The sequence below is a fragment of the Balaenoptera musculus genome, chromosome 8 (genome assembly GCF_009873245.2).
Source record: "Balaenoptera musculus isolate JJ_BM4_2016_0621 chromosome 8, mBalMus1.pri.v3, whole genome shotgun sequence".
NCBI lineage: Eukaryota > Metazoa > Chordata > Mammalia > Artiodactyla > Balaenopteridae > Balaenoptera > Balaenoptera musculus.
The window spans coordinates 13,539,491-13,565,320 of NC_045792.1; the positions used below are offsets into that span (position 1 = coordinate 13,539,491).

At 38.8% G+C, this 25,830-nt stretch overlaps 1 protein-coding gene across 2 annotated transcripts in view; it reads right to left on the reverse strand.

Moving 5' to 3' along the window:
- Positions 1-25,830, reverse strand: part of CBL (Cbl proto-oncogene) — an 87,922-nt gene that overhangs the window by 7,249 nt on the left and 54,843 nt on the right. Inside the window, exons 4-16 of one of the 2 annotated variants that reach the window (XM_036860185.1) lie at positions 24,540-24,696; positions 23,589-23,710; positions 23,114-23,251; positions 21,364-21,451; positions 20,409-20,540; positions 19,993-20,196; positions 14,918-14,977; positions 14,144-14,275; positions 13,677-14,057; positions 11,827-11,921; positions 2,293-2,433; positions 1,814-1,914; positions 929-1,111 (exon numbers count right to left, since the gene is read on the reverse strand). In XM_036860185.1, coding sequence (XP_036716080.1) covers positions 929-1,111; positions 1,814-1,914; positions 2,293-2,433; positions 11,827-11,921; positions 13,677-14,057; positions 14,144-14,275; positions 14,918-14,977; positions 19,993-20,196; positions 20,409-20,540; positions 21,364-21,451; positions 23,114-23,251; positions 23,589-23,710; positions 24,540-24,696 — 1,934 coding nt within the window. The remainder of the gene's footprint in view (positions 1-928; positions 1,112-1,813; positions 1,915-2,292; positions 2,434-11,826; positions 11,922-13,676; positions 14,058-14,143; positions 14,276-14,917; positions 14,978-19,992; positions 20,197-20,408; positions 20,541-21,363; positions 21,452-23,113; positions 23,252-23,588; positions 23,711-24,539; positions 24,697-25,830) is intronic. The other variant, XM_036860186.1, reaches the window with a different exon arrangement.

Here is a 25,830-nt window from a genome sequence, read left to right on the forward strand (position 1 = left end):
TAAGAACAATGTGCTCATACGAGGCATTATGGACCTACTGTCCGTCAGGTACACATGCGGTCACAAGGCAGGGTTTTACAGTTCCAAGGGCTTCTGTCTACAGCCTCTTCCCCTCGCAGCACAACAACCTTCTAAAGACACAACGCGCCTGTCCTACCGACACGGACCACGCTGCCCTGCACACAGGACACCTGCACCTGCACCACGCTTTACACTGAGCACCAAGTTTTCACACACATCATTGCCTGAATTAGTTAAAAAACACTTCTGAGGGTCCAGAGAAGACACTGAACTTCTCCCTATACAAATAAGGAAACAGAAATAAGCCTAGGTTGCAGCGAAGAAGCATTAAACAAGGTTGGGTGGGTGGGGATCACCGCCTGTTTGGGCAACTGGATGCCATGTATCTTTTTCACCAGCTGTCCTGAAGGCTGTCTTCCATTTCTAAAGTGACAGCAACTCTGGCTGCTGCCCTCCCAGGCGGCCACAGGTGCAAGAAGAACAGTCCTTAACAGTCAAGGCTCAAATGCGGGCTGGCTCCAGGCCTACTCAGTGTGCTTTCCAGAGCTGGCACACCTCCTTTCCAATGGGACAGGGACAGGGCCCAGCAGTGTGGTCTGAACCATCAAGATGAATTACTGCTGTCATCATGCACGCTCAAAAGAGCCAGAAATCCTATTAATACTCACCCCCAGCACAGGAAGAGCCAGGGTTTAAGGAACAACCTCATTTCTAAGTCTGGCAAAATCCTCAAGAGTCTGAACACAGTTTAACTTCCTAATTTGGGACCCAGGACCAGCTTTCCTCCCACTTAAGTCCACTCCTTCCAGCTACTGACTTACTGTCACCAGGCAGTCATCTCTGTTTCAGTATAAATAAGAGGCCATACAGCATTTCAGGACAAACCCAAGGTAGCCTGGAGACTCACTTGTTGTGGGATCACCTTCCAGAGACAGCCAGCCGAAGGAGGAGCTGGCATTGGAGATGTCAGAGAGTGTGCGGCGGGCCAGCACCGCGGGCACAGGTGGCTTGGGGACATCGTACCCGTCGTCTTCATTTTCTGATTCCTCAGGGCCAGTGTTGGCATGGGCTGCAGCCAAATTCCCTTCACCTAGAGAACAGTTTGTGCAGTTATCTTCTTTTTCCAACGTACTTCACCTTCTAACATTTCAGTACGGGGGCATCCGTTCATTCAAGCATATACAGAGCCAAATGGTTACCGAATAACCACTAGGGGCCAAACACCGTGTGGCCCTGTGCATCGAGATAAAAGAAACAGGGAGAATAAGATCTGCACCAATCCTGCAGCTCTACTTTTCTGAACATGTCAAAAGCTACCGTTGCCAAGGTTAACAGTCACTGATGTCCAAGACTCAAGCACCACTTTATAGCATTCATTCAACATTTTCATCTGCATTTCACCTTGGAAGACCAGCCAAAGGGCCCAGTTGTGTGTACTGCCTTCTTGAACTTTCCACTTGGTAAGCTAGTTAGTATGGGAATTGAGTGTTCACCACCCACACACACAAGAATTTCATCAGTGTTGAAAAGCAATGGGAATAAGAGGGAGCTAGCCGTCAGCACTGCCGATCCAGGCCTCCAGGCCCTGGAAGGATGAAAAACACAAAAGGAACTAGCTGTGTAAATGGGAAATAAAACAGAGGAGGTGGTTTTACTGCCATAGATCAAAGACACTTTGCAAAGAAAATTATTTACGAATATTCCGCTTAGGTCAAGTTCTCATTGGCTAAACATTACAGGCTCATTCCTCCGGCACATCAATGATTGTTAAAGTAGCAGAACGACTACTCACCAAAGGTGCCGCTCTCTGTGACAGACGGTGCCGCCTGGGACTGAATATTATACATTGCTTCATATGTACAGCTATCGATCTGCTGGTCACAATCACAGGCTCTGGACCAGAAGGAAAGTGGCATAATGATCTTCAGAAACAGAACTCTGTTATCTGCAAACTTATTAAGATATACCTATTCACAACTTCTCTAGACCCTGATTCTATCAAGAATCTCCATTCTCCTCTTGCCAGTATCACTAGTAAATATCAAAAGATTGACTCTTGTTACCAGCAGTAGCTGTGTATGTTTTTGAAATTACTGTGAGGTTGAAGAAACATTAAGTGGAATTGCTTACAGCTGCAAGAAGCTTAAAACATTAGAGGTTACACACATCTTTCTGCTTCATTTCTGGCTGGGTAATGCTATGTGCAGGCAGCAAGCCAAGCAGGTGAGTTGGTGTCAACTGAATCCCCAAATAGGATTGTCGTGAACCTACCGTGAACTCTGGGTTGTCTCCAGAGGCCACTTCACTTCTGGCTTTTGAAGTCCCACAGGCCTGGAGGAAGGAGTCATATACTCTGTGTCCTCCTCACTTTCACACTGCTCCCCAGCTGGCGGCTTTGGCACAGGAAGAGGTCTGGAAGATGAAGAATAAAAAACAGAAAAAGAAAACAAAAAGAATGAACTGCTTTGCGATTATCTGAAATAATTTGAAAATCATTGTAGAAGAAATATATAACATCCTACGATGGTCAAGATACTCCTAGTGAAAAACAGCATGTACAGCATGATTCCATACACACAAGACTGGCAATGAGCATATTACATGTTGCTGATTACTGTCTGACTCTAGGTGGTAAGATTATGGATAACTTATTTCTTTAGCATCACTTATCTGTGTTTTCTAAATATTCTTATAATTAACACATACTATTTTCATAAAGAGAAAAGGATCATTAAAAGGGTAATCCAAAAATTTTAATTCTTTTGGTTGATGATGTTAATAAAAATATACAATTTCATCTCTTACTCATTAAGCATTTTGGCAATACATACTTTAAAACATTCACATTCTTTTGTCACAGTAATTCTACCTTGGCTGCATCTCTGGCTATGTAAAAATATGTTCACTGAAGCAAAGTTATTACAGTAAAAGCTTTTAAACAAAATAAATATACAACAACAGGGAATGATTAAATATATGATGTTACAGCCACATTACATAATAATATGCAATAATTAAAAGTGAGGGGGCTTCCCTGGTGGCGCAGTGGTTGAGAATCTGCCTGCCAATGCAGGGGACACGGGTTCGAGCACTGGTCTGGGAAGATCCCACATGCCGCGGAGCAACTAGGCCCGTGAGCCACAACTACTGAGCCTGCGCGTCTGGAGCCTGTGCTCCGCAACAAGAGAGGCCGTGATAGTGAGAGGCCCGCCCACCGCGATGAAGAGTGGCCCCCGCTTGCCGCAACCAGAGAAAGCCCTCGCACAGAAACGAAGACCCAACACAGCCAAAAAAATAAATAAATAAATAAATTTTTTAAAAAGTGAGGATTTTGGGGACTTCCCTGGTGGCACAGTGGATAAGACTCTGCACTCCCAATACAGGGGGCCCACGTTCGATCCCTGGTCAGAGAATTAGATCCCACATGTATGCCACAACTAAGAGTTCGCATGCCACAACTAAGGAGTCTGTGTGCCACCACTACGGAGCCCGTGGGCCGCAACTAAGGAGCCTGCAAGACGCAACTAAGGAGTCCTGGAGCTGCAACTAAGGAGCCCACCCGCCACAACTAAGGAGCCCACGTGCTGCAACTAAGGAGCCCGCCTGCTGCAACTAAGACCCCATGCAACCAAATAAATAAATAAAGTGAGGATTTTGAAGAACTTTTTAACTGATAGGAAGAAATGCCCAAGATATAATGCTAAGTTTAAAAAAAGGGAAAACATAATACTACATCTTGATCTAAAACATATATACATTTTACATGTCTATAGCTATGGCCAAGTAACAAGCACTGTCTAACCGTCTGCCTAGAACAGCTAGCTATAAAAGCAGGAAAATATGCAAAAGAAAGAAGGCATTGGAGAGCAACCAGGAGCCAAGATTTGAGAGGCCAAGATTCCAGAGGCAAGGAGAATACACTGCAATAAGCCCCATATTAGGGGTTCTGAACTTGGGGTTTCAAGGTAGTTTCAAGAGACTGAGGAGAGAGGGATTGGAATTTGGGCCAAGGCACGAGGGGTCAAAAATCCTGGAGAAGGGAACAGTAGAGAAGTAGGTTTGAAATTCTGCCTGTAATTTTCCCCAGAGCTACTGCGAATCCTTAAACCACGTATGAGTGGGACTAGATTCTGAGAAACCAGGCAAAAAGTAGTAGTACTTTGGTTGTCTTGCCAAACTAGAGAGACAAAGTTGGAGGTAACAGACATGGCCTTTAAAATAATTATAATTTATATGTTCCATTAAAACAGAGGATGGAGAATTTTATTAGAAAACTACAGAATAATTTTTTTTAAAAATTCACATGGAAATTCTAGGACCTATAAACACAGTATCTGTAAATACAATAGATGGATTCTGGGGCAGATTAGAAACTGCAAAACAGAAGATTAGGGAACTGAAATAGAGTAGAAACTATTCAGATTCAAGTAAAGAGAGGAAAAAGAATGGAAAACACGGAAATGAGCATAAGAGCTATATGAGGTGTGGTGAAAAGGTCGAACTTTCAGGTAACTGGAGTCACAGAGTGAGAGGAGAAAGAGACTGCACTACTCAGTGTATTTTAAGAAATAGTGTACCCCTGAAACTAACACAACATTGTAAATCAATTATACTCCAATAAAAATTTTTTAAAAAAGAAAAAAGAAATAGTGGCTTAGATTTTCTATGCTGAATTTTTCTTTCTTTTTTCTTCCTTTTCTTTTTTTTGGCCGTGCTGCCCGGCTTGTGGGATTTTACTTCCCGACCAGGGATTGAACCTGGGCCCTCAGCAGTGAGGGCGCAGAGTCCTAGCTACTAGACCGCCATGGAATTCCCAGTGGCTGAGATTTTCTAAAACTGATTAAAAACATCAAATGACAAAATCCATAAACTCTACAAACCTTAGAAGGATAAATATAAAGAAAACTACACAGACGCATTATAGTGAAACTGCTGGGATCCAAAGACAAAAAGGTCTTATAAGTAGTCAGAAAAAGAATCATACCCTTAAAAGAGCAACATTACGCTAATTTTCCAACAGAAACAATGAAAGCCAGAGGGCAGTGGGATGATATTTTTAAAGTGCTGAAAGAAAATAACTCCAGTTCAGAATACAGTTGACCTCTGAACAACATGTGCTTGAACTGCACAGGTCCACTTTTGCCCAGATTTTTCCCCATAAATACATACTACAGTACTACACAATCCACAGTTGGCTGAATCTGCAGATGCGAAACTGTGGATACAGAGGGCCCACTGTAGTTATATCTGGATATTCCACTGCAGGGAGGGTCAGCGTCCCTAATCCCCAAGTTGTTCAAGGGTCAAGTGTACTATGTTTAGTGAAAATATCTTAAAAAAAAATGAAAGTGAAGTAAAAGATATTTTAAGTCAAGCAAAATTTGAGAGAATCCATTAATAGAAGATACACTAACACCCCCTCCTCTTTCTCTCTTCCCCACACCCCGTCTCTCTAAAGGAAGTTATTTGGGCAGAAGGAAAAAGATTCCAGGTGGAAGTGTGGTAAAGCAGGAAGAAATGAAGAGTGCTACAGTATAAATATGTGGGAAATTTAAATGTCCAGGAAGTGTTAAGAGGGGTTGATTCAAAGTAGACTCTAATGAGTCAAAGGTATATGTTGGAATCTCTAAGATAACTGTTAAAAGAGTATAAGGAGTGAAACAGTATAATAAAAAATACTTTAATCCCAAAGAAAGAAAGTAGAAAAAAATGAACACAGAAAAGATGGAGAAAACGGAGAAAAGAGTAGGAACAAATATTCCAATTATTTTAAAACAAACAAACAAAAATGCTAGACTGGATTTAGGGGGGAAAAAAGCCAACAAGTATATACTACTTATGAGAAACATACCTTCAATGAGGACACAGAAAAGTTGAAAGTAAAAGGATGGAAAAAGATCATGCAAACACTACAAGAGAGCTGATGTGGCCATTTTAATATAAGTAAAAACAGACTAAGGCTGGTTAGAAGCAGAGCTAGAGAGTAAATGGAATAATCAAAACAATTATCATTTAGTTGATAATTCTAAATTTCTATGTATCCTAATTACATATACTAAATACATATACAATACAAACGGATAGACCTAAAGGAAAAAAGAGAGACCCACAATTATAGGGGGAGACTTTAACGCACTCCTCTTGGTATTTGACAGAACATGTAGACTTAAAAAAAAAAAAATCAGCAGGAAGATAGTATAGTTGAATACAATTAACAAACAACACATACAGAATGCGGTGCCCAACAACTGCAGAATATACATTTTTATAAAATGAAGGTAGTAATATGTATGGAATTTACCATAAACTAGTCAATAAAGGTCTCAACAAATAGCACAAATTGAAATCACAGAGTATGGTTACTGACCACACTGGAATGAAACTAGGAAGCAGTAACAGAAGAGTAACCAGAAAATCTTCCAATGTTTGAAAATCAGGCAACATATAAATAACTGATGAGTCAAAGAAGAAATCACAAACGGAAAACCATATATTTTGAAGTGAATGATAATGAAAACAGGACATATCAAAATTTGTGGAATGCAGCTACAGCATCTGTTATGGACTGAATGTTTGTGTCCTCCCCAAAATTACTTTTGAGGCCCTAATCCCCAGTGTGGCTGTCTGTGGACATTGGGCCACATCTGAGGAAGTAATTAAGGTTGGATGAGGTCCTAAGGATGAGCCCCTGACTCAATAGGATTGGTGTCCTTATAAGAAGAGACACCAGAGAGCTTGCTGTCACTCTCTATACCTCTCTGTGTGTGCATGTATCAAGGAAAGGCCATGTGAGGACGTAGTGAGAAGGTTACGCAAGCATGTAAGCCAGTAAAGGATTCCTCACCAGAAACCAAATATGCTGACATCCCGATCTTGGACTTCCAGCCTCCAGAACTATGAGAAAATTAAATTCTGCTGCTTAAGCTGCCCAGTCTGTAGATAGTATTTTGTTATGGCAGCCTGAGCAGATTAATACAGCACGCATCTCATGGAGCTAGAAAAATAACAAATAAAACCTAAAGGAAGTTGGAAGAATAAAATAAAGAGGAGAAAGCAATGAAACAAAAAGCAGATACTCAACGAGGATTCTGGGAAGATGGTAGAGGTTGTCTGATGTAACTATTTTGGAACTCTAGAGTCTGTTGAAGGCTTGTAACTTCCAGGTGAAGACTGGGAGGCTAAATTGCTGTTAATTTCAGCTCTTAGCATAGTAGCAGCTACCCATTCTCAACCCTGCCACATAGCAGGCAGCTGTGCACACGTTCCTGGAGCAGCCTGCACACAGCTTGCAGGAGCCAGGGTGGCAAAAAGGACTCAGCCCTCCAAATATTGGGAATCTGTGTTCTGATCGCTGACTGCTGCTCCTGTTCACAGAAGGGCTGACAAAGAGGCAGCAACCACTGTTGTTGCACCTCCCAGCATTGTTGCAAGCCCCTCCTGCTCTGGCTGAAGTGACTTCCATGAGATTTTAAAGGAAGATGTGGAGAAAAATCAAGAAAACGATGTGTGAATAAAATGGAAGTATCAACAGAGACAGAAAACCTAAGAAGAAACAAAAAAGAAATTCTGGAACTGAAAAGTACAAGTGAAATGAAAAAAAAAAATCACTAGAGGGGTTCAAAGGCAGATTTGAGCAGCGAGAAGAAAGAATCAATGAACTTGAAAGACAGAACAATGGAAGTTATCAAGGCTGAGGAACAAACAGAAAGAAAAAGTACTGAAGAAAACTGAACAGAGCTGTAGGAGCTGTGGGACATAACACCACCAAAGGACCAACATGTACATTGTAGGAGTCCCAGGAGAGAGAGAGAGAAAGGGGCAGAGAATATCTGAAGAAATAAGGGCTAAAAACTTCCCAAAATGATTAATATAAACATCCAAGAAGTTCAACAGACTCCAAGGAAAAGGAACTCAAAGAGACCCACATTTTCAAAAGACAAAGATAAAGAAAGAAGCAAAACATCACGTACGAGGGATACTCAATAAGATTATGAGCAGACTTCTCATCAGAAATTTTAGAGGCCTGAAGACAGTGGGCCGATATATTCAAAGCACTAAAAGAAAAAAAAAGCTGTCAACCAAGAATCCTACACAGGCATACCTTGTTTTACTGCACTTCACAGATGGTGTTTTTTACAAATTGAAGATCTGTGGCAACCCTGTATCAAGCAAGTCTGCTGGCACCATTTTTCCAACAGCATTTGCTCACTTCAAGTCTCTGTGTCACACTTTGATAATTCTCAAAATATTTCAAGTTTTTTCATTATTATATTTGTTACAGTGATCTGTGATCAGTGATCTCTGATTTTACTATTGTAAAAATATTATGACTTGCTGAAGGCTTGGGTGATGGTTAGCATTTTTTAGCAATAAAGTATTTTTAAATTAAGGTAAGTACATGTATATTTTTAGACATAATGCTACTGCACACTTAAAACCACAATATCTCTGGGGTATGCCTGTATCTGGTAAAATTGTCTTTCAAAAGTGAGGGAGAAATCAAGACATTCCCAGATAAACAAAAGTTGAGGGAGTACGTGACCACTAGACCTGCCCTGAAAGAAATGCTCAAGTGAGTCCTTGCAGGGTGAAATGAAGACACAAGACAGTAATTTCAAGCTGTATGGAGAAATAAAGACTTTAATAAGGGTAAGTACATGGACAATTATAAAAGCTAGTACTACTGTAACAATGGTTTGTAACTGTACCTTCTGGTTTTTTCCAAATGATTTAAGACAGCAATACATTTTAAGGGAAAGTGTAAAAGCCACTATTACTGTAACTTTGGTTTGTAACTCCAAATCTCTTTTTTTGCATAATTTAGGAAACTAATGCATTTAAAAGAACTAGTTCATGAACCCGTTTAAAAGAACTAGGGGCACACAATGTATAAAGATGTAATCTTGTGACCAACAACCAAAATGGGTGTGGTGGAGCTGTAAAGGAGAAGAGTTTTTGTATGCTATTGAAGTTAAGTTGGAATAAATTCAAATTATAGTGTTATAACTTTGGGATGTTAAATGTAATCCCTATGGTAACCACAAGGAAAATATCTATAGAATATACACAAAAGGAAATGAGAAAGGAACTTAAACATTTCACCACAAAAACCCAACTAAACACAGAAGACAGTAATGCAGGAAATAAGCAACAAAAAACTACAGGGCATACAGAAACCAAATAGCACAATGACAGAAGTCTCTCCTTATCAGTAATTGCTTTAAATATAAATGAGTTAAGCTCTCCAATCAAAAGACAGAGACTGGCAGATTGGATTAAAACACACGATCCAATTATATGCTGCCTATAAGAGACTCTGATATTATACTAATATCAGACACAATAGACTTTAAATCAAAAAAGGTTACAAGAGACAAAGAACATTATATACACTAGAAGATTTAAAAATTATAAACATTTATGCACCGAATGACAGTAAAATATATGAAGTAAAACCTGACAGAATTAAAGGGAGAAACAGACAGCTCTACAATAACAGCTGGAGATTTCAATACGCCACTCATAATAATGGACAGGACAAGAGGACAGAAGATAAGTAAAGAAACAGAGGACTTAAACAATACAATAAACCAATCAGATGTAACAGACAAATACAAAAAACTCTACCCAACAATAACAGCACACACACTCTTCTCAAGTACACACGGGACACTTTCCAGATAGACGATATGTTAGGCCACAAATTAACTCTCAATAGATCTTAAAATATAGGTATCATACGAAGTATCTTCTCTGATTACAACAGATGAAGTTAGAAAATCAATAACAAAAGTGACACTGAAAATTCACAAAATTGTGGAAATTAAATGATACACTTCTGAATGACTGTGTGGCTGGAACCACACTGACTCCATTTTGTGAGCTCCATCTTAGGTAGGCCTGCGGTCCCACCCCCTCCCCTCTGTGTGACTGACCTTTAGCCTACTCACAAGGAATACACCCAAGCCAGATAAGTTCCCTACAACTTTTACCTTTGCTTCATCTGATATGAAAACTGGAAGAATGCCTTTTGCTGACACAGATGGTTAATGGTCTGTGAGGAATAATGGCATGAGACCTCTGGGGGTGAGGAAAAAACCCCAGTTCCTATTGCCATGGACATGCTTCTCCTTTAGCACCAGATTCTATCTTTAGCTTTAGCCCCTCTAAATTCCCCTGTACCCGTTTCGGTGAAGTGTAGTACAGCTGCAAATGCCTCTGGATGGCAGTCTGCCTGATACTGCCTGTATATAAGTTACCCACAATAAACTTCATGATTGTACTTTACGGAGTTGCTTGCTTTGTTTTTTGGTCTCCAAGTTTCTTCTCATTTTGGGGGATATTATTCAATATCCCCACCTTCAAACAGTAACCAATGGATCAAAGAAGAAATTACAAGAGATATTAGAAAATATTTAAAGGTGAATGAAAACAAAAACACAACATACCAAAACTTATGGGACACAGCAAAAAGCAGTGCTAAGGGGGGAAATTTATAGCTATAAATGCTTACATTAAAAAATAAGATCTCAAATCAATAATCTAACTTTACAACTTAAGGAACCAGAAAAACAAACCAACCAACCTTAGGCTAGAAAAGAAATAGGAAAGAAATAACATAGATCAGAACAGAGATAAATAAAATAGAGGATAGAAAAATAAGAGAAAGTGGTTCTTCAAAAAAATCAACAAAACTGACAAACTTTATCTAGATGGACTAAGAAAAAAGAGAGAAGACTCAAATTACTAAAATCGAAATGAAAGTGGGGACATTAATACTGATTATACATAAATAAAAAGGATAAGAGAGTGTTACAAATAATTGTACACCAAAAAATTACATAATCTAGATGAAATAGACAAATTCCTAGAGACACAGACTTACCAAGAATAAATCATGAAGAAATAGAAAATCTGAATAGGGACTTCCCTCGTGGCACAGTGGTTAAGAATCTGCCTGCCAATGCAGGGGACACGGGTTCGACCCCTGGTCTGAGAAGATCCCACATGCCACGGAGCAACTAAGCCCGTGCACCACAACTACTGAGCCTGTGCCCTAGAGCCCTTGCTCCGCAACAAGAGAAGCCACCACAATGAGAAGCCCTTACACTGCAATGAAGAATAGCCCCCACTCGCCACAACTAGAGAAAGCCTGCACGCAGCAACGAAGACCCAACGCAACCAAAAATAAATAAATAAAATAAAATAAATTTTAAAAAAAGAGTGTGGTGTTGGCATAAAGACAGACATATAGACTGATAGAATAGAGTGGAAAGCCTAGAAGTATCAATAAATCCTCACATATATGGTCAAATGATTGCTGCCGACCTTTTTGTTGTTGTTGTTTTTTGTTTTTGGCCACACCGCAAAAGTGCCCCGGTTGACTTTTTAAAAAATTTCTTTTAGGGACTTCCCTGGTGGTCCAGTGGTTAAGACTCCATGCTCCCAATGCAGGGGGCCCGGGTTCAATCCCTGGTCAGGGAACTAGAACCCATGTGCCTCAACTAAGACCCGGTGCAGCCAAATAAATAAATATTTAAAAAACAAAAAGCAAAACCCAACCAAAATTGCTTCTTTGAAAAGATTAATAAAATTGATGAGCCCCAGCAAGACTGATCTATGTACATATACACCGAGAAAATAATGGAAAGAAACAGGCCGAAACATGATAATTTTTACATAATGGAAATACAGGTCAATTTTAATTTTCTTCTTTATACTCTTCTGGGTTTTCTAAATTTTCTATAAATAAGTTGTTTAAAAGTATCAACTCTACTGTATGAAATACAGTTTTAGTAAACTTACCTGGCAGCCAGAGAATAAATGGCGTTGGCAGATGCAGAAGGTTTGATTTTGGGATGCTCACACTCTGGACCTGCTAATGGGCTGCTATTCATATTCTGGAAAGAAAAGTGTTAAAAAAGAACCTTCTTAATACAGCTAAGTATCTCCTCTTACTTACTTAATCTATTCAAAATAACAAGAACGATCACACAGACACAGACCTCACCCCCAATGCCATGCTTAAGGATTATTATATGTGACAAAAGTATAGTTGAAAGTTCAAATGTAAGGGTTAGGGAGACAGTACCAAAAAGAGCCAAGGAAATGGGTTTTTTTTTTTGTTTGTTCTAATTCTACAAAGATTTGAGGAAACTGGCTGCCTGCACAAATACCATTCTAGCTTAAAAAATCTATACATCTTTCTATTCTGATGCCACCAGAAAGTCAAACCTAATCCACTCTCACTAATTAGACTGCCTATCACATAAACGCCACTTAAATGCTAAGTTACCCTCCCCTTTCCCTTTCAACCAAGAAATACATAGTTCATTTAAGGACCACAGCATTTCTCAACTTCACCCTCCAATTCCATCTTTTTCTTGGATTTCTAACTACCTACTGGACAATTCTTCCTTCAATGGCTCATCTCAAATTCAACAGGTCTGTCGCTAGTTAGCCAGGTTCAAAACCTCTGGGGTGTGTGCATGTGTATATGTGTGTGTATGCGATTTTTCATCCTTTTTTCCACCCATTGACTGCTTTCAAGCCTTTCGGGGTCTTTGTTTCATGCTCCCTAAAGCCTCGACCTAAACTGGCTCCCCCTCCTGCTCCTAGACCAGGATTCTTCCCCTTGTTTACCCAGTACCAGCTATATGAGACCCCTTTGTTATTCCTCAAATAGACTCTCCCAAACTCACTTGCTTTTCCCTCATCCCGCGTTGCTCCAGGTCACTCCCCACACTACTCCAGGTCTTTGCTCAGAATTGTACCCCATCCCTCCATGTACCTGCCCCATCCCAACTTTCCCTATACCCTGTTTTTACCCTATTTTTCTCCACAGCATTCGTCGGCATCCACTATCTTACATGTTTTGTAACTTATCTTGTTTATTTTCCACCTTTCCTCCAGTGGAATGTTAACTTTGTGAGGGCAAACTTTTTTGCTGAGTGCATAAACAAAATAACAAAAGAAGGAATATACCTCTCCCACCCCCCGTTCTGGACCCATTATCTCATGCTTATCCAATGGACTGCTAACCTCCCTTTTTTCAATCTATTCTCTTTCCAATCCATTCTGCATACTACTCCTAGATTCCTCTCTTTAAACCATCATTTTGGTCACGTCACTCCACTAATTTAATCTTCACGTACTCTTCATTTATACCAAATAAATTCCAATTCTTTTGGAAGGGGGTATACAAAGTGCTCTAATCTAGCAGCAATGCTCCTTTCTAGCCCTTTTTCCTACTCTGATACACAAAATTTCTGTTTCTCTCAAATTAAACTACTTCTTATCCCACAATACATCTTGAGCATCTCTGTCATTGTAGGTCTATTTTAAAACTGTATCCACTTTGGAAAGAGTACTTCAAATTCAGATGCCACTCTTTCCATAAGCCCTCATGATTGCTCTATCTAGAAATAATCTCTCCTTTCTTTAAAACTGAAGTGTTTTCTATTTATACTACTCATGGCATACACACACAGAAACACATTTATTGCATTAACAAACATATTAATATATACACTTCTTGAGGGTAGGGATTAATATTATCCCTGAATCCTGTACAAAACATACCACAAAACTGACCCATTCAATGTCATCCACGAATGTTTGTTATTAAGATAAATAATTTCAAAATCAGGACTCACCATGGAGGTATCCAGACTGAATGTGCTTCCGAGCCTAGACACATCGGTTCTGGGTTCCATTTGTGAGGGCAAGGAAAATGGAAGTGAGTGCCGGTTGGTTAATTCTCTCCCTGTCCAGGGGTCACTAGGGTTTGGGGCAACTACTGGTACTTTGGGGATTGGCCGAGGCAGCCATGATGCTTCTCCGGCGCGGCCAGAGGGGACAGGGGGCAGTTTGTCTCTGGACGGACAGTCGCCTGGTGTACAAGGCAAGGGGCGTCTCTGAGGCCGGGTTTCTGCTCCACCAGAATATGGCCGGTCTGGAGGGGGTGGTGGTGGAAGATCTCGAAGAGTGGGAGGTATTGGTAATGGTTTGTCCTTATGAAGGGAGCCAGAAGGAGCCTGTGGAAGCATGATGGAAGCAATCAATCAAACCCCACTAATCCACAACAAAGAATCAGAAAACGTAGAAATGGATAATGCTTTACCTTAGAAGCAGTTCCAAGACCAGAAGCACTTGAAGGAATAGATATTCGCTGTTGTAGAAGGTCAAGCCGTGGTGGCACTGGGGGAAGGGAAGCTTGTGGGGCCATGGAGAATGGAGAAGGAGGTCGTTCCACCTAACACAAAAAAAAGTTCCTAATAGGTTATTCTTGTCTGGAGGAGTGGCATCTCTCAACTCCTCCGAAAGATGTACACAACAAGTACTACATGAACACAGAATATACCAATGAGCCTGACTTTGGCTTAAGGTAGCGCTGCCTGAATTATTTCTATGTCACCAGAAGAGGGCGCTCTCAATCACAGAAATACCATGCAGATGCAAGCTACAGGCAAAATGTAATATCTAGAAAAGGCTGTGCTACATAAAAAGCTTCCTAGCTTATAATTTTAGAAAACTTTACAATTGCCCATATTTTCCTCTTCAGAAAAAGAAAAAATCTTTTCAAGATTAAAAACAGAAAACCATATTAAAAGAAAGGGGCATACATTAACCTCTCAACAAATCACCTAAGAAAATAATGATTAAGGGGCAGAATGAGGAAAGAAATCAAAGTTAATAAATTCTCCATGGGTTATTATGATTAAAAGAAAAGGAGAGATTTATAGGAGAAAATGATCAATGGTATTACTAAAAAGCATCTTTAGTTCTTCCAAAGAAATGTTATTTCAATTCAGTAATTAAAAGGGATAATTTTTTTTGTCAATTTGTATTCTAAAAATTGAGGTGCCAAATCAAAAGAAACAAATAAATGTATAACCTTTTCCATTTCCCTGCCTACAGCAGAGTGATGAGTAGTTGATAAGCTTGTCCAAGTAAGCTGTCAAGAGATATACAAGAATTTATACAAAATACTAATTCACATTTGCATTCCCTAAAAGCAAAATAGATGGAAAACAGGCAAATATGTATTACAAGCACTTATGTAAGATGACAGAGAAACAACCATCCCCATACTGAGTCCTATCATTAATGCTGGGAGGTGAATGAGGGAAAAAAAGGCTGCATCATCAGCTACTTGCTTTTACTCATGCTTAAGAAAACGGGCTCCATGTCAATGCAGCATGAGCAGCTAAACACCTCAAGGGTTAAGGAAGTGAAAAGTTATTAGTCAAACTAACTGTCACTTCATCATCAATATCTAGTCACTGTATCATGTTGATTTTTCCATAAAATAATCTCATATCTATATCTTCCTTTTCATTCTACTTACCAACCTCAGACCTGATTTATTAAAACCCCCTTCTAGTGATTCTCCCAACTTCTAGTTTCTTATCTCACCAAATCATTTTGCTCACCATTACCAGCTTAACCATCCTTAAATACTCACTAATGGTTCAAAAACTATCCATCAGTAACTTCCACTTTCCCATGTCACAAAATGTCACTTTCCTGCCTGGCTTTCTCAGGTCTCTCTAATTTGGTCTCCCTAACCAACAGCATTTTCCATAATGCCCTGTGTTGGAATTCCTACCTCCTTAACTTTGTTCAAGCTGTTTCTCAATTTGGAAGGCCCTCTCTGCCTATTTTGATCCCTCCCACCATCCGTCCCTCCTTCTCATTCCTAAAGGGCAGAGGACTGAGCTAATCATATTCTTCAATTCATGTTTCAATATCATAACCGACCCATGAGATGTTCTTTTATCTCAACATACAATAAAGTTCCAGAAAAGGATAAAAGCACATATGGGGAAGAAATTATCAAAGAAATAATACAAGAATATTTCTAAGACCTAAGGGACATAAATATCCATATAGAAAGCGTTCACTGCATAGCTAGCCCAAAGAAAGAAAAGAAAACTAATAACCGATCAACCAATCAATAAAACACTTAAATTTTCAGGGAATCAAGGATAAGGAAAATATCCTAAAGGCTTCTGAGGATGGAGGGAAAGGGGGTACTAAAGAGCAAAAATACACTAGAAACTAGAAGTCACTGAGGCTGTAACAATTCATAGAGCTGAATTTTTTTTTCAACCTAGAATTCTGTACCTAGTCAGTTTGAGGGTTGAATAGAGACATTTTAAGATATCAAACGTCTCAAAAATTTCACCTCTCCCCTTTTCACAGAAAGCTATTTTGAGGGCATACTCCACCCAAATAAGGAAGTTAAAGCAAGAAACATAAAAACATGGGAGTTAAGAAACAGGCACTCCAACACAAAGGAGAGGCAATGAAGTCCCACGATGATGGTGAGGGGAGACACCTCAGGGTGACATGGAATGCAGCACACCCAGCGAAAAACCAGTCCAGACTGGAGCCAAAACATGGCAGACTCTCATATATTAGTATACTATATTACATAATATCCACTATATTAATATGTTAATAGAATTTACTCCACAGAAAATCATATCAAGAGGATGTTTGGTAAGACATGGTAGTGACAGGTACAAACTGAACACTAAGGAAATAAAAGCAAATCAATTATTTCAGAAAAGCAGAAGGTTGTAAAAGAAAGCAAAAGTAATTATCAACACATTATAGTATATTACTTGATACAACAGGGAGCAAAAATCACTTAAACACTGAATACTGACAGAACCAAAAAACATTCAAATTAACTATAGTTGGAAGATAGGGAGTAGGAAGGAGGGAGATAAGACATTTAAATCCTTTTCTAAACAGATAACTAATATTGCAGAATCAAGAGAAAGCAGTATAGTATATGGTTAAGGAAAAGCTTTAAGAACCGAAAAATCTGAATGGGACACAGGAGTTAGAGGGGGTAGAAGCAGGGAACTGACATTTCTGTAAGCCTTTTAGCAATTCTTTTAAACTTAAAAAAAAAAAAAAAATCCAAGTGCACTGATCACATGGATTTTTTTAAAAAGTAGATTCACTATTTTAAAAACAAATCAAAACGAAACAAACAGCACAAAGCAACAACAAGCTACTAGGATGTGATGAAACAGGCACTCTCATAGTCTCATATACTTTGGGAGTGACTTTAGGACAAAAAATTGGGAACAAATTTTAATGTCTATCCAAAAAAAGTTAAGATATTTTTATTCCAGTATTTTATTCATACAAAGTAGATAATGAACTATAAGGTACAAAGAATAATTAAAGATGAAACACCCACGTAGAACCTACCATTCAGCTAAGAAATGAAACACCATGGCTTTCTGAAATTCCCATGTGCCCCACCACTAATTATATCCCTCTCCTCTCTCAAAGAGTTTAAATGCACATACTCTAATCTAGCAATTCCACTATTAGAAATTTACCCTACAGAGAGACTTGCAAAAGAATGTCCATATGTGTAAGCCTGGAAACAACAGGAATGTCCATTAAGAAGAGACTAAATGAATTACAGAATAGCCAAGTGCAAAACAATAGATGAAGCTGTTTTTTTTTTCTACTTGAATTTTTACAGTATGCATTTATTACTTTTATTTAAATGAGTAAATTTACTCTCATTTATATATATTAGCTACAGAAAAAACTGTTAATTTTCTTCTTTCCTCTAAAGTCCTAAAGCACTTAGACTGTGTACCCAACAATTTAGGATAATGTGCACTGCCTGGCTTGTATTAAATAGTGTTTCACCTGTATATATAGTCTCTTCCCAAATAAAACTACTATCTCCTCTTGAGCCTTTGTCTTAGGTTTCTTATCCCATATAGCACTCAAGAGAGCTACTTAACTAGCACAATAAACAGCTTGCAAAAGTAATATGTGTTAACTGTGAAAAATTCAAACATACCATAAAATGAAAGTCCTCTGATCCTGTAGCCTCAGAAATAATAGTAATGTGATGTGTAGTCATCCAATTTTCCCCCCATGCATGTTAAAATAATTCTTTTGCAACTAAATAATTTTAACAGAAATAAGGTGATATTATATATAATATACAGTTGTTGTTTTAATTTAATACACATTGACAGCTTTCCACTTAAGTATATGTAAACTGAATTCATTCTGCAGAGCATTCTGTTACATGGACTGTAGTAGACAGAATGATGATCATAGTCCCCTCTCCCACAGGAAGATGTTCATGCCCTAAAACCTAGAATCTGCGAATCTGTTATCTTACTTGGCAAAAGGAACTTTGCTGATGTGATTAAGGGTATGTATCTTGAGATAGCGGAATTATCCTGGATTATCCAAGTGGGTCCAATCTAATCACATGAGTCCTTAAAAGTTGAGAACCTTCATGACTGAAGGAGGAGGAAAGGAGTCCAGGAGCCAAAGAATGGAGCTGGCCCCTAAAAGATACCGTTAGCTGACAACCAGCAAGGAAACGGGGATCTTAATTCTATGACTGGCAAGGAACTGAATTCTGCCAAACCCAAATGAGTAAGGAAGGCCGACTGTATTCATTGCACTGTGCCATTTTATATAAGGGACTTGGGTATCTGCAGATTTTTTTATCTGCTGGGACTCCAGGACCCAATCCCCTGCGGATACTTTTTCTTGTTTTTTTTTGGCCACGCCACGTGGCATGCAGGATCTTAGTTCCCCAGCAAGGGATCGAACAGGTGCCCCCTGCAGCAGAAGCGCGGAGCCCTAACCACTGGACCGCCAGGGAATTCCCGGGAAATACTTTTAATATAATATTACAAGGTGATAAGTTCTATGGCAGACATATTCATAGCATCCCAGAAACACTTGGCCAGACCTAGATTACTTGTGGGTCTTGGGGGTGAGGGAAACAGGGTAGAGTATGGAAAGGTCTCCTAGGAAATGAAAACTAAGCTAAACTACATAGAAACTATCAAGACAAAAGCATGGAGAAATTTTTAGTGGTTCAGCCTTGCTGGATTACAAAATACAAAGTGGAAAGGATTACCAGGGCAAAGTGCCTAGAAAAGAGAATGGACTTATTAATCCATTAAGTAATGAGAAGTCATTAAAGAGTGTGAGGTAAAGGAATGAGGTAGTCAAGGCATGTGCTGTAGATCAATGACTCTGGAAGCGGGGCGAACAAATGATTGTAAGAGCCTGAAATAAGGCAGTGGCATTGAGGACAGAAAGGAAAAGATACACTGGATACAATCATTTAAGAGATAGAATCCATCCTTTCAATATTTATTGAGCACCTACTATGTGCCAGGCAGTCAGGTGCTGATATAAAAGAAAGCTTCTTTTGTACAAAAAAATGCCTCCTATGAAGTTATAACAGTCCAAACTAGAGAACTGACAGCAAATTAGAACCTCCGTTTGCCCTATATTTATTAAAATCTTCAATGACTGCCTTACTTCTAATTAGTGAATAAATCCGTTTTACCCTACCACTGACGTAACAGAACTTGGTCACATCCTTTCTTAGCCTTTATCTTTCCCATCTTTACTAGGACCTTTCTAGTTTGTTTAGTTTCTGTATGGTACCTCCTATCACCCTCCAATCACTGTAGTTGCCATTTATTTGGTTGTTAATGGTGCCTCATTTCTCCCGCCCAAACCTAACTTTCCAATGCCAAGACTCCGTTAGAAAAAAAGACAAGGAGAAAATATTCTATTCACAGTAGCAAAATGGGTCCAATTCTTTTACTCACCCTTCATTTTCTCCACCAAGCAATCTGAATAGAGCCCAGTTCTAGCATACAGACAATAAGAGCATGGGCCTTGAAGCCGGAATGTCTGGCCACGGATTCTGGTTCGACTTACTAGCTGTGTGACCTTCAGCAAATTCCTTAACCTCACTGTGCCTTGGTTTCTCCCACTGCTAAATGAGGATAACAGTAATATCTACTCATAGGGTTACATGAATATGTATCAGTATAGGATTATGAGTTAAAATCCTTGTATTTTGGATGTCATTAAGTGCTCTATTGCTTTAGGACACAACTGATAATGGATTTTGCCACAGTCTCTTAAACTGAAGCTTACCTTGGCACCAGCCAATTCCTTCATCATGAAGAGAGAATCATCAGCTCGTTCATCGTCATCATCATCATAATTTGGGGAGGGAGCTCCCTCTGCTCCTTGCCTCAACAGGCTGCCACTTCCTCTAGGATCAAAGGGATCAACCACAATGGGCTCAGTACCTTTAATTTCACATCGGCAGAAGGGACAGCCCTGGCCTTCTGATTCCTGCAAAGGAAACAGGAGATGGTGACAGACACATCTGAAAGTTCTCAAAATATTCGTCCACTAAAAATACATTTCCTAGAAACGAAAAAAGAATCAAAAGTTTAGAACCTACCCCACAAACCAGGCCATTCTTTATATCCATAAAGGATATATAATCCCCAATTCTTCATTGTCATTACTTAGCTGAGAAAAAGCATGGTTTGGATCCATACCTGCCAGGATGTTAGACAGGATGTGCACATGAGGTGTCCACAGGGTTCAATCTTTACATCTTTATCATTTTCAGCACATATTTTACACAGTTGGAATGTGGAGCCCATCTCACAGTATAATTCATATTGTTCCTTTGAGTAAAAAGAAATTAAGAGATTATTCAGCCTATTGCAAATATTTGTTGAATGAATGACTGCAACTGTAAATGCTAAAAACAGGAAAATTGAAAACTGTTACTTTTAATACTAATTTTGCTTGTATAAATGTGTCACAACAGTGTTCAATTAAAACAGAAAGCACCTAGTCTTGGTCCTACTTTTTTTTTTTTTTTTTTGGCCGCACCCTGCAGCATGTGGGATCTTAGTTCCCAGACCAGGGATCGAATCTGTGCCCCCTGCAATGGAAGCACGGAGTCTTAACCACTGGACCACCAGAGAAGTCCTTTGGTCCTATTTTAAGAAGCACAGTTTAAAAAGAAACCACACAGGATTTTCCTGGTCTCGCAGTGGTTAAGAATCTGCCTGCCAATGCAGGGGACACAGGTTCAAGCCCTGGTCCGGAAAAATCCCACATGCCGTGGAGCAACTAAGCCCGTGCGCCACAACTACTGAGCCTATGCTCTAGAGCCAGCAAGCCACAACTACTGAAGCCCACGTGCCTAGAGCCCGTGCTCTGCAACCAAGAGAAGCCACTGCAATGAGAAGCCCGCGCACAGCAACGAAGAGTAGCCCCCACTCGCTGCAACGAAGACCCAATGCAGCCAAAAAAAATTAAAATAAATAAATTTATTTAAAAAAAGGAAAAGAAACCACACACACTTAAATTCACTAATCTAGCCAATGGTTTAAAATTTAAGTGTTCCAATCACTTAATATAATTCTACTGTCAGTTCTGCAAAGTAATATACAAAAGCTTGGCTCTAGTAATATGGTTATAATTTAAAACAAAGTTCACCTGGGTCACTTTGATGTGGTCTTGGGGAGTTGGTTCACATAAGCCTGTCAGGTCTGGATTCTGATTCCGTCCATCAGGGAACAAATAGCTATAAAAAGAGTAACCAATCTTGGGGTTCTATTGAAGCCAATTTATCACTGCTTACTAATATAGACAAATGTTAATCTAGGAATTCTCTCATTCTAAAAGGGCAATTTTGCATAAGTGCAAAGATAAATTTTACTAGTACTTCAAAAAAATTAAATAACACAGATCAGTTCCAAGAAGATACTCTCCAAACACTGATATTCTTTCTCCAGGGCACAATGCCACAGGCTCTATTTTAATCAAGGGATTGACAAACTTTTTTGTAGAGGACCAGAGAGTAAATATTTCAGGCTGTGCAAGCCGCATTAAGTCTATGTCACATATTCTTCTTTGGTTGTTTTTTTAACAACACCTTAAAAAGGAAAAACTATCTTAGATGCAGGCTGTACCAAAACACCGAGTCTGTGGGCCGCAGTTTACCAACTCCTATTTTAATCTGTGGATGGCCACAAAGTGTAAATTCTTAATTTAAACGACATTTGCTTTGACCAAAGACCTGAAATACCTTTGTTTACAGATTTAACACTGAGAGACACTAATTTAACCACTGGACCACCAGAGAAGTCTGTTAATTTAAAAGAAATGTAACAAGAAGCAAATTAAGCCACCAAGATCAACTACCAGGAAGCTTCTAGCATCAAACTGCTCTGACATTTGGGGAAGTACCCCTTTCAGCTCCAATGTTACTGTAGAAGATGATGCATAATGGAAAATGGATTTTCCTAATCACTTTAAAACACAAGTAGTTTTCTGATACCTGGTCAACTGTTAGTATTTTTAGTGCTTACCAACGGATAATCAATTTGAATTCCAAAAGGAATAGCAATTCTGGAATAAATAAGAACTTAGTCATAAATATTAGCAGAGGTTACAAAAGCCCATAGCCTGAAGAAATGCTGCTGAATCAAAACGAAGTTAGGATGAAGGCAGATGAAGGCCATTGAGCCTGCTGCCATCAGGAACATCTAATCATTCTAATGTTGGCTAGTCAAATAACAGGTAACGTTTTCTGCTAATTGGTATATTTTAAAATCTAGTATAGATTTGAAAATAAATTAACATTTAGAAAAAAAGAAAGATAAAATTTACTCAGGGTAACAAGTGAAGTAGTAGAGAAAAATAATTTCACTCAAGGAATCCTTTCAAAATAAAAACAAAAGTCCTACTGGGGGCTTCCCTGGTGGCGCAGTGGTTGAGAGTCTGCCTGCCGGTGCAGGGGACGCGGGTTCGAGCCCTGGTCTGGGAGGATCCCGCGTGCCGCGGAGCGGCTGGGCCCGTGAGCCACACTTGCTGAGCCTGCGCGTCTGGAGCCTGTGCTCCGCAACAAGAGAGGCCGCGATGGTGGGAGGCCCGCGCACCGCGATGAGGAGTGGCCCCCACTTGCCACGACTGGAGAAAGCCCTCGCACAGAGACGAAGACCCAACACAGCTATAAATAAATAAAATAAACAAACCCAAAGTTTAAAAAAAAAAAAAGTAAGCTGAAATATTTAAAAAAAAAAAAAAAAGTCCTACTGAAGCTGAAAATCCAAACAATATAACCTGTCAATATGTGTACTGAATCTTTATCTGTAGAAGAAACCTGGAATTAAGTCATTAATGATGCAGTTTTACAGCCCCTAAGTTCCTAGACTCTAGCAGATGGAAAACAGTATGTACTCACAAGCCTTCCCTGAAGCCATCAATCAGCGCTTGGAAGAGAGGTTTATTGTGAGGGATTGTCTGGAGAATGTTCCCATCAGCAGTGACATACCCAATAGCCCACTGACCCAGACGAGTACAGCTCAGCCGGAAAATGTAACTGAGAACAGAGAGAAACAAAATCTTTAATATACACGCTTGCATTAGGGTGGAAAGACAAGACAGAGACAAAAATCAAAAGGACCATCAATAATAGATTCTTCAGTGGCTTCAGACCAAAAGCAAAAGACATATAAGCTCAATTCTTAAGTGGCTTGAAAGCATTTATCAAATCATAGTATCTGAATAAGTCAATTCCTCTGATAAACAGACATCAATCCTGACGCAGAAATGTGGTCACTGGGGAACTAGTAAAAGATCATATTTCCTCTATTTCAGCAAAGGTCACAGGAGAATAAAGTTCAAGTGAATAAACCTCTTTGCTTCATTGCACTGACCTGCCAGGTTTGTGAATGAATTTCTGGAGCCGAGCTTTCACTTCATCATATGTCAGGAAAGCCATGTAACCAGGATGAGTTACAGCAAGACTGTTCCAGTTCCTGAGCAAAGAAGACCAGGGCTAAGGAAACAAGAGATCAATCAGACCATTTGGCTCAAGACATACAACCAGCCTCAGAGCAATGAAGAACAAAAGGAAAAACAACCTGAATTCTCAATTATAAATTCTCCATTTAGTGTCACATATTTTCAATCATGTTGTTACTTTAAGGGAAGACAAACATGTTTGGGAAATAAGAACTCTGAAAAGCTAAGAAGAAAATTACACATGCTTATAGGGAGAAACTTAACTGTACAAAATGAAATTCAGAAAATTTCCAAGCAGCTCTAACCAACAGTAGTGAGGCTAAACAACAAACAAAAACAGAGAAACAGGGCAAGGCCTAGATGTGCAAGTAAGAAGTTTCAAATAAAGGTTTATGCAAGGTGGCATATCCACCCATTGTTTTTAGAAAAAGAAAGAAATGAGATCTTTGTGAAGCATCAATACATCTCAATATTAACAATCAAGAATTTCAATAGCATAGGAGAAAAAGCTAGAAACATACATAAATGTTCAGTAACAGAACTCATTAAATATATTATACCCATCTTTAGGATGTTCTACAACCATTAAAATGATGCAAAGAAGAATATTTAATAATAGAGAAAGATTATACATGTGAGGGGAATAAAGCAGATTATACAGTTATTCTTTTTACAAAAAAAATATGTATATATAAAATACAAAGTAGTTTTAACCTTTTTTTTTTTTTGGATATAGTTTCTAGAATGAATAAAAATATTTTCAAAATAGGCAAAAATCCCAAATGTCCAAATGTTATTTTTTAAAAAGGTTTCTCTTCAGAAAAATAGCAATAACTAGTTTAGCCAACATTTTAGTATCCTACCTGAAAGAGTCGTGTAAAGATGTCAAATTCAAACACTGAAATATAATCATTGCAGGTCAGATCAATAGTGGATTTCAGAGCCATGGCCTCCAGCCCAGAACTGATGGGATGTACTTCATGAAGGGCCTGTCTGAAGCTCTTCCAAGGTACTATTGTCCTAGGATGGGAGTGGGGGGTAGGAGAGAAGGCACAGAGTGAGATAACAGATAATTTCAGGCATTGCTACATTCAAGGAAAAGAGAGCCACATTAAGCTCTCAATATCAATTTCAATTTTCTTAAAGAAGCTCAACTATATTTTACATTGAGAACAGAAAGGGCATAAATGATACATTTCTTAACTTTCTAATGAATAAATTAATAATAGAGACATCTTTTTCTACTTTTCTTTGGCAGAATGCCACAAGTTCATTCCCTTTCTCATCTTTCTTCAGACATTTGTTCTATTAGAGAAGCATTGGAAAGAGAGATAAGATTACCCTTTTGTATAACAGATGTAACCTGTGTCCAGATCTTTACTAACTGAAAGCTTGTGTTTAACTTCTTAAAAGCACATAAAACACTCTGTGTTCTTTTGAGGAACCCACACTATCAAGGACTTCACTAGAGGAATATAGGCTTAAGGTACAGGAAGAACAGAGTTCTGATAGAGATGAAGAAGAAATTATTTAACATAAGAATGATTAAACCCCAGATATGGCTAGCAAAAGATATTGTGGGATTTCTATTTCTCAAGATCTTAAAAAATAAAATAAAATCTCATTGCCTTTGAAAAGTTTATGTATTCACCTGCCTGAAAGTAAGAGAACAAGTGGCGTTTCAAGCTCTTTTCTAATGTAGCTAGTTATTAAGTTAAAGGAAAAAGTTAAACTCATTCCCATTCTCTTCAACTAAGTTTTTAAAAATCATTAATTATTCTATATTTAATGTTTAAACATGATTTTTTAAAATAAGTCAAGCGTTTAACAAACGTCAAATCAATATGTAGTATATACCTGAAACTAACTTAATAGTGTGCGTCAACTATATTTCAATTAAAAAGAAAGAAAGAAACCATTTAAAGGGAGATTTACAATAGGATCTGTATATTCAACTGAAAAATTTTATTGTTTTCTACCTTTTCAGTTCTTTGAACCAAAATTTCAGAGGCTATTCAAGAATATTTATATTAATACTTAGAAACATAAACTTGTCTCATAAAACTGTCTATATAATGTAAGACTTCTGAATATCAAAAAGACGATATAACAAAGTGGAAAGACAAGCCGTAGACTAGGAGAAAATATCTCTAA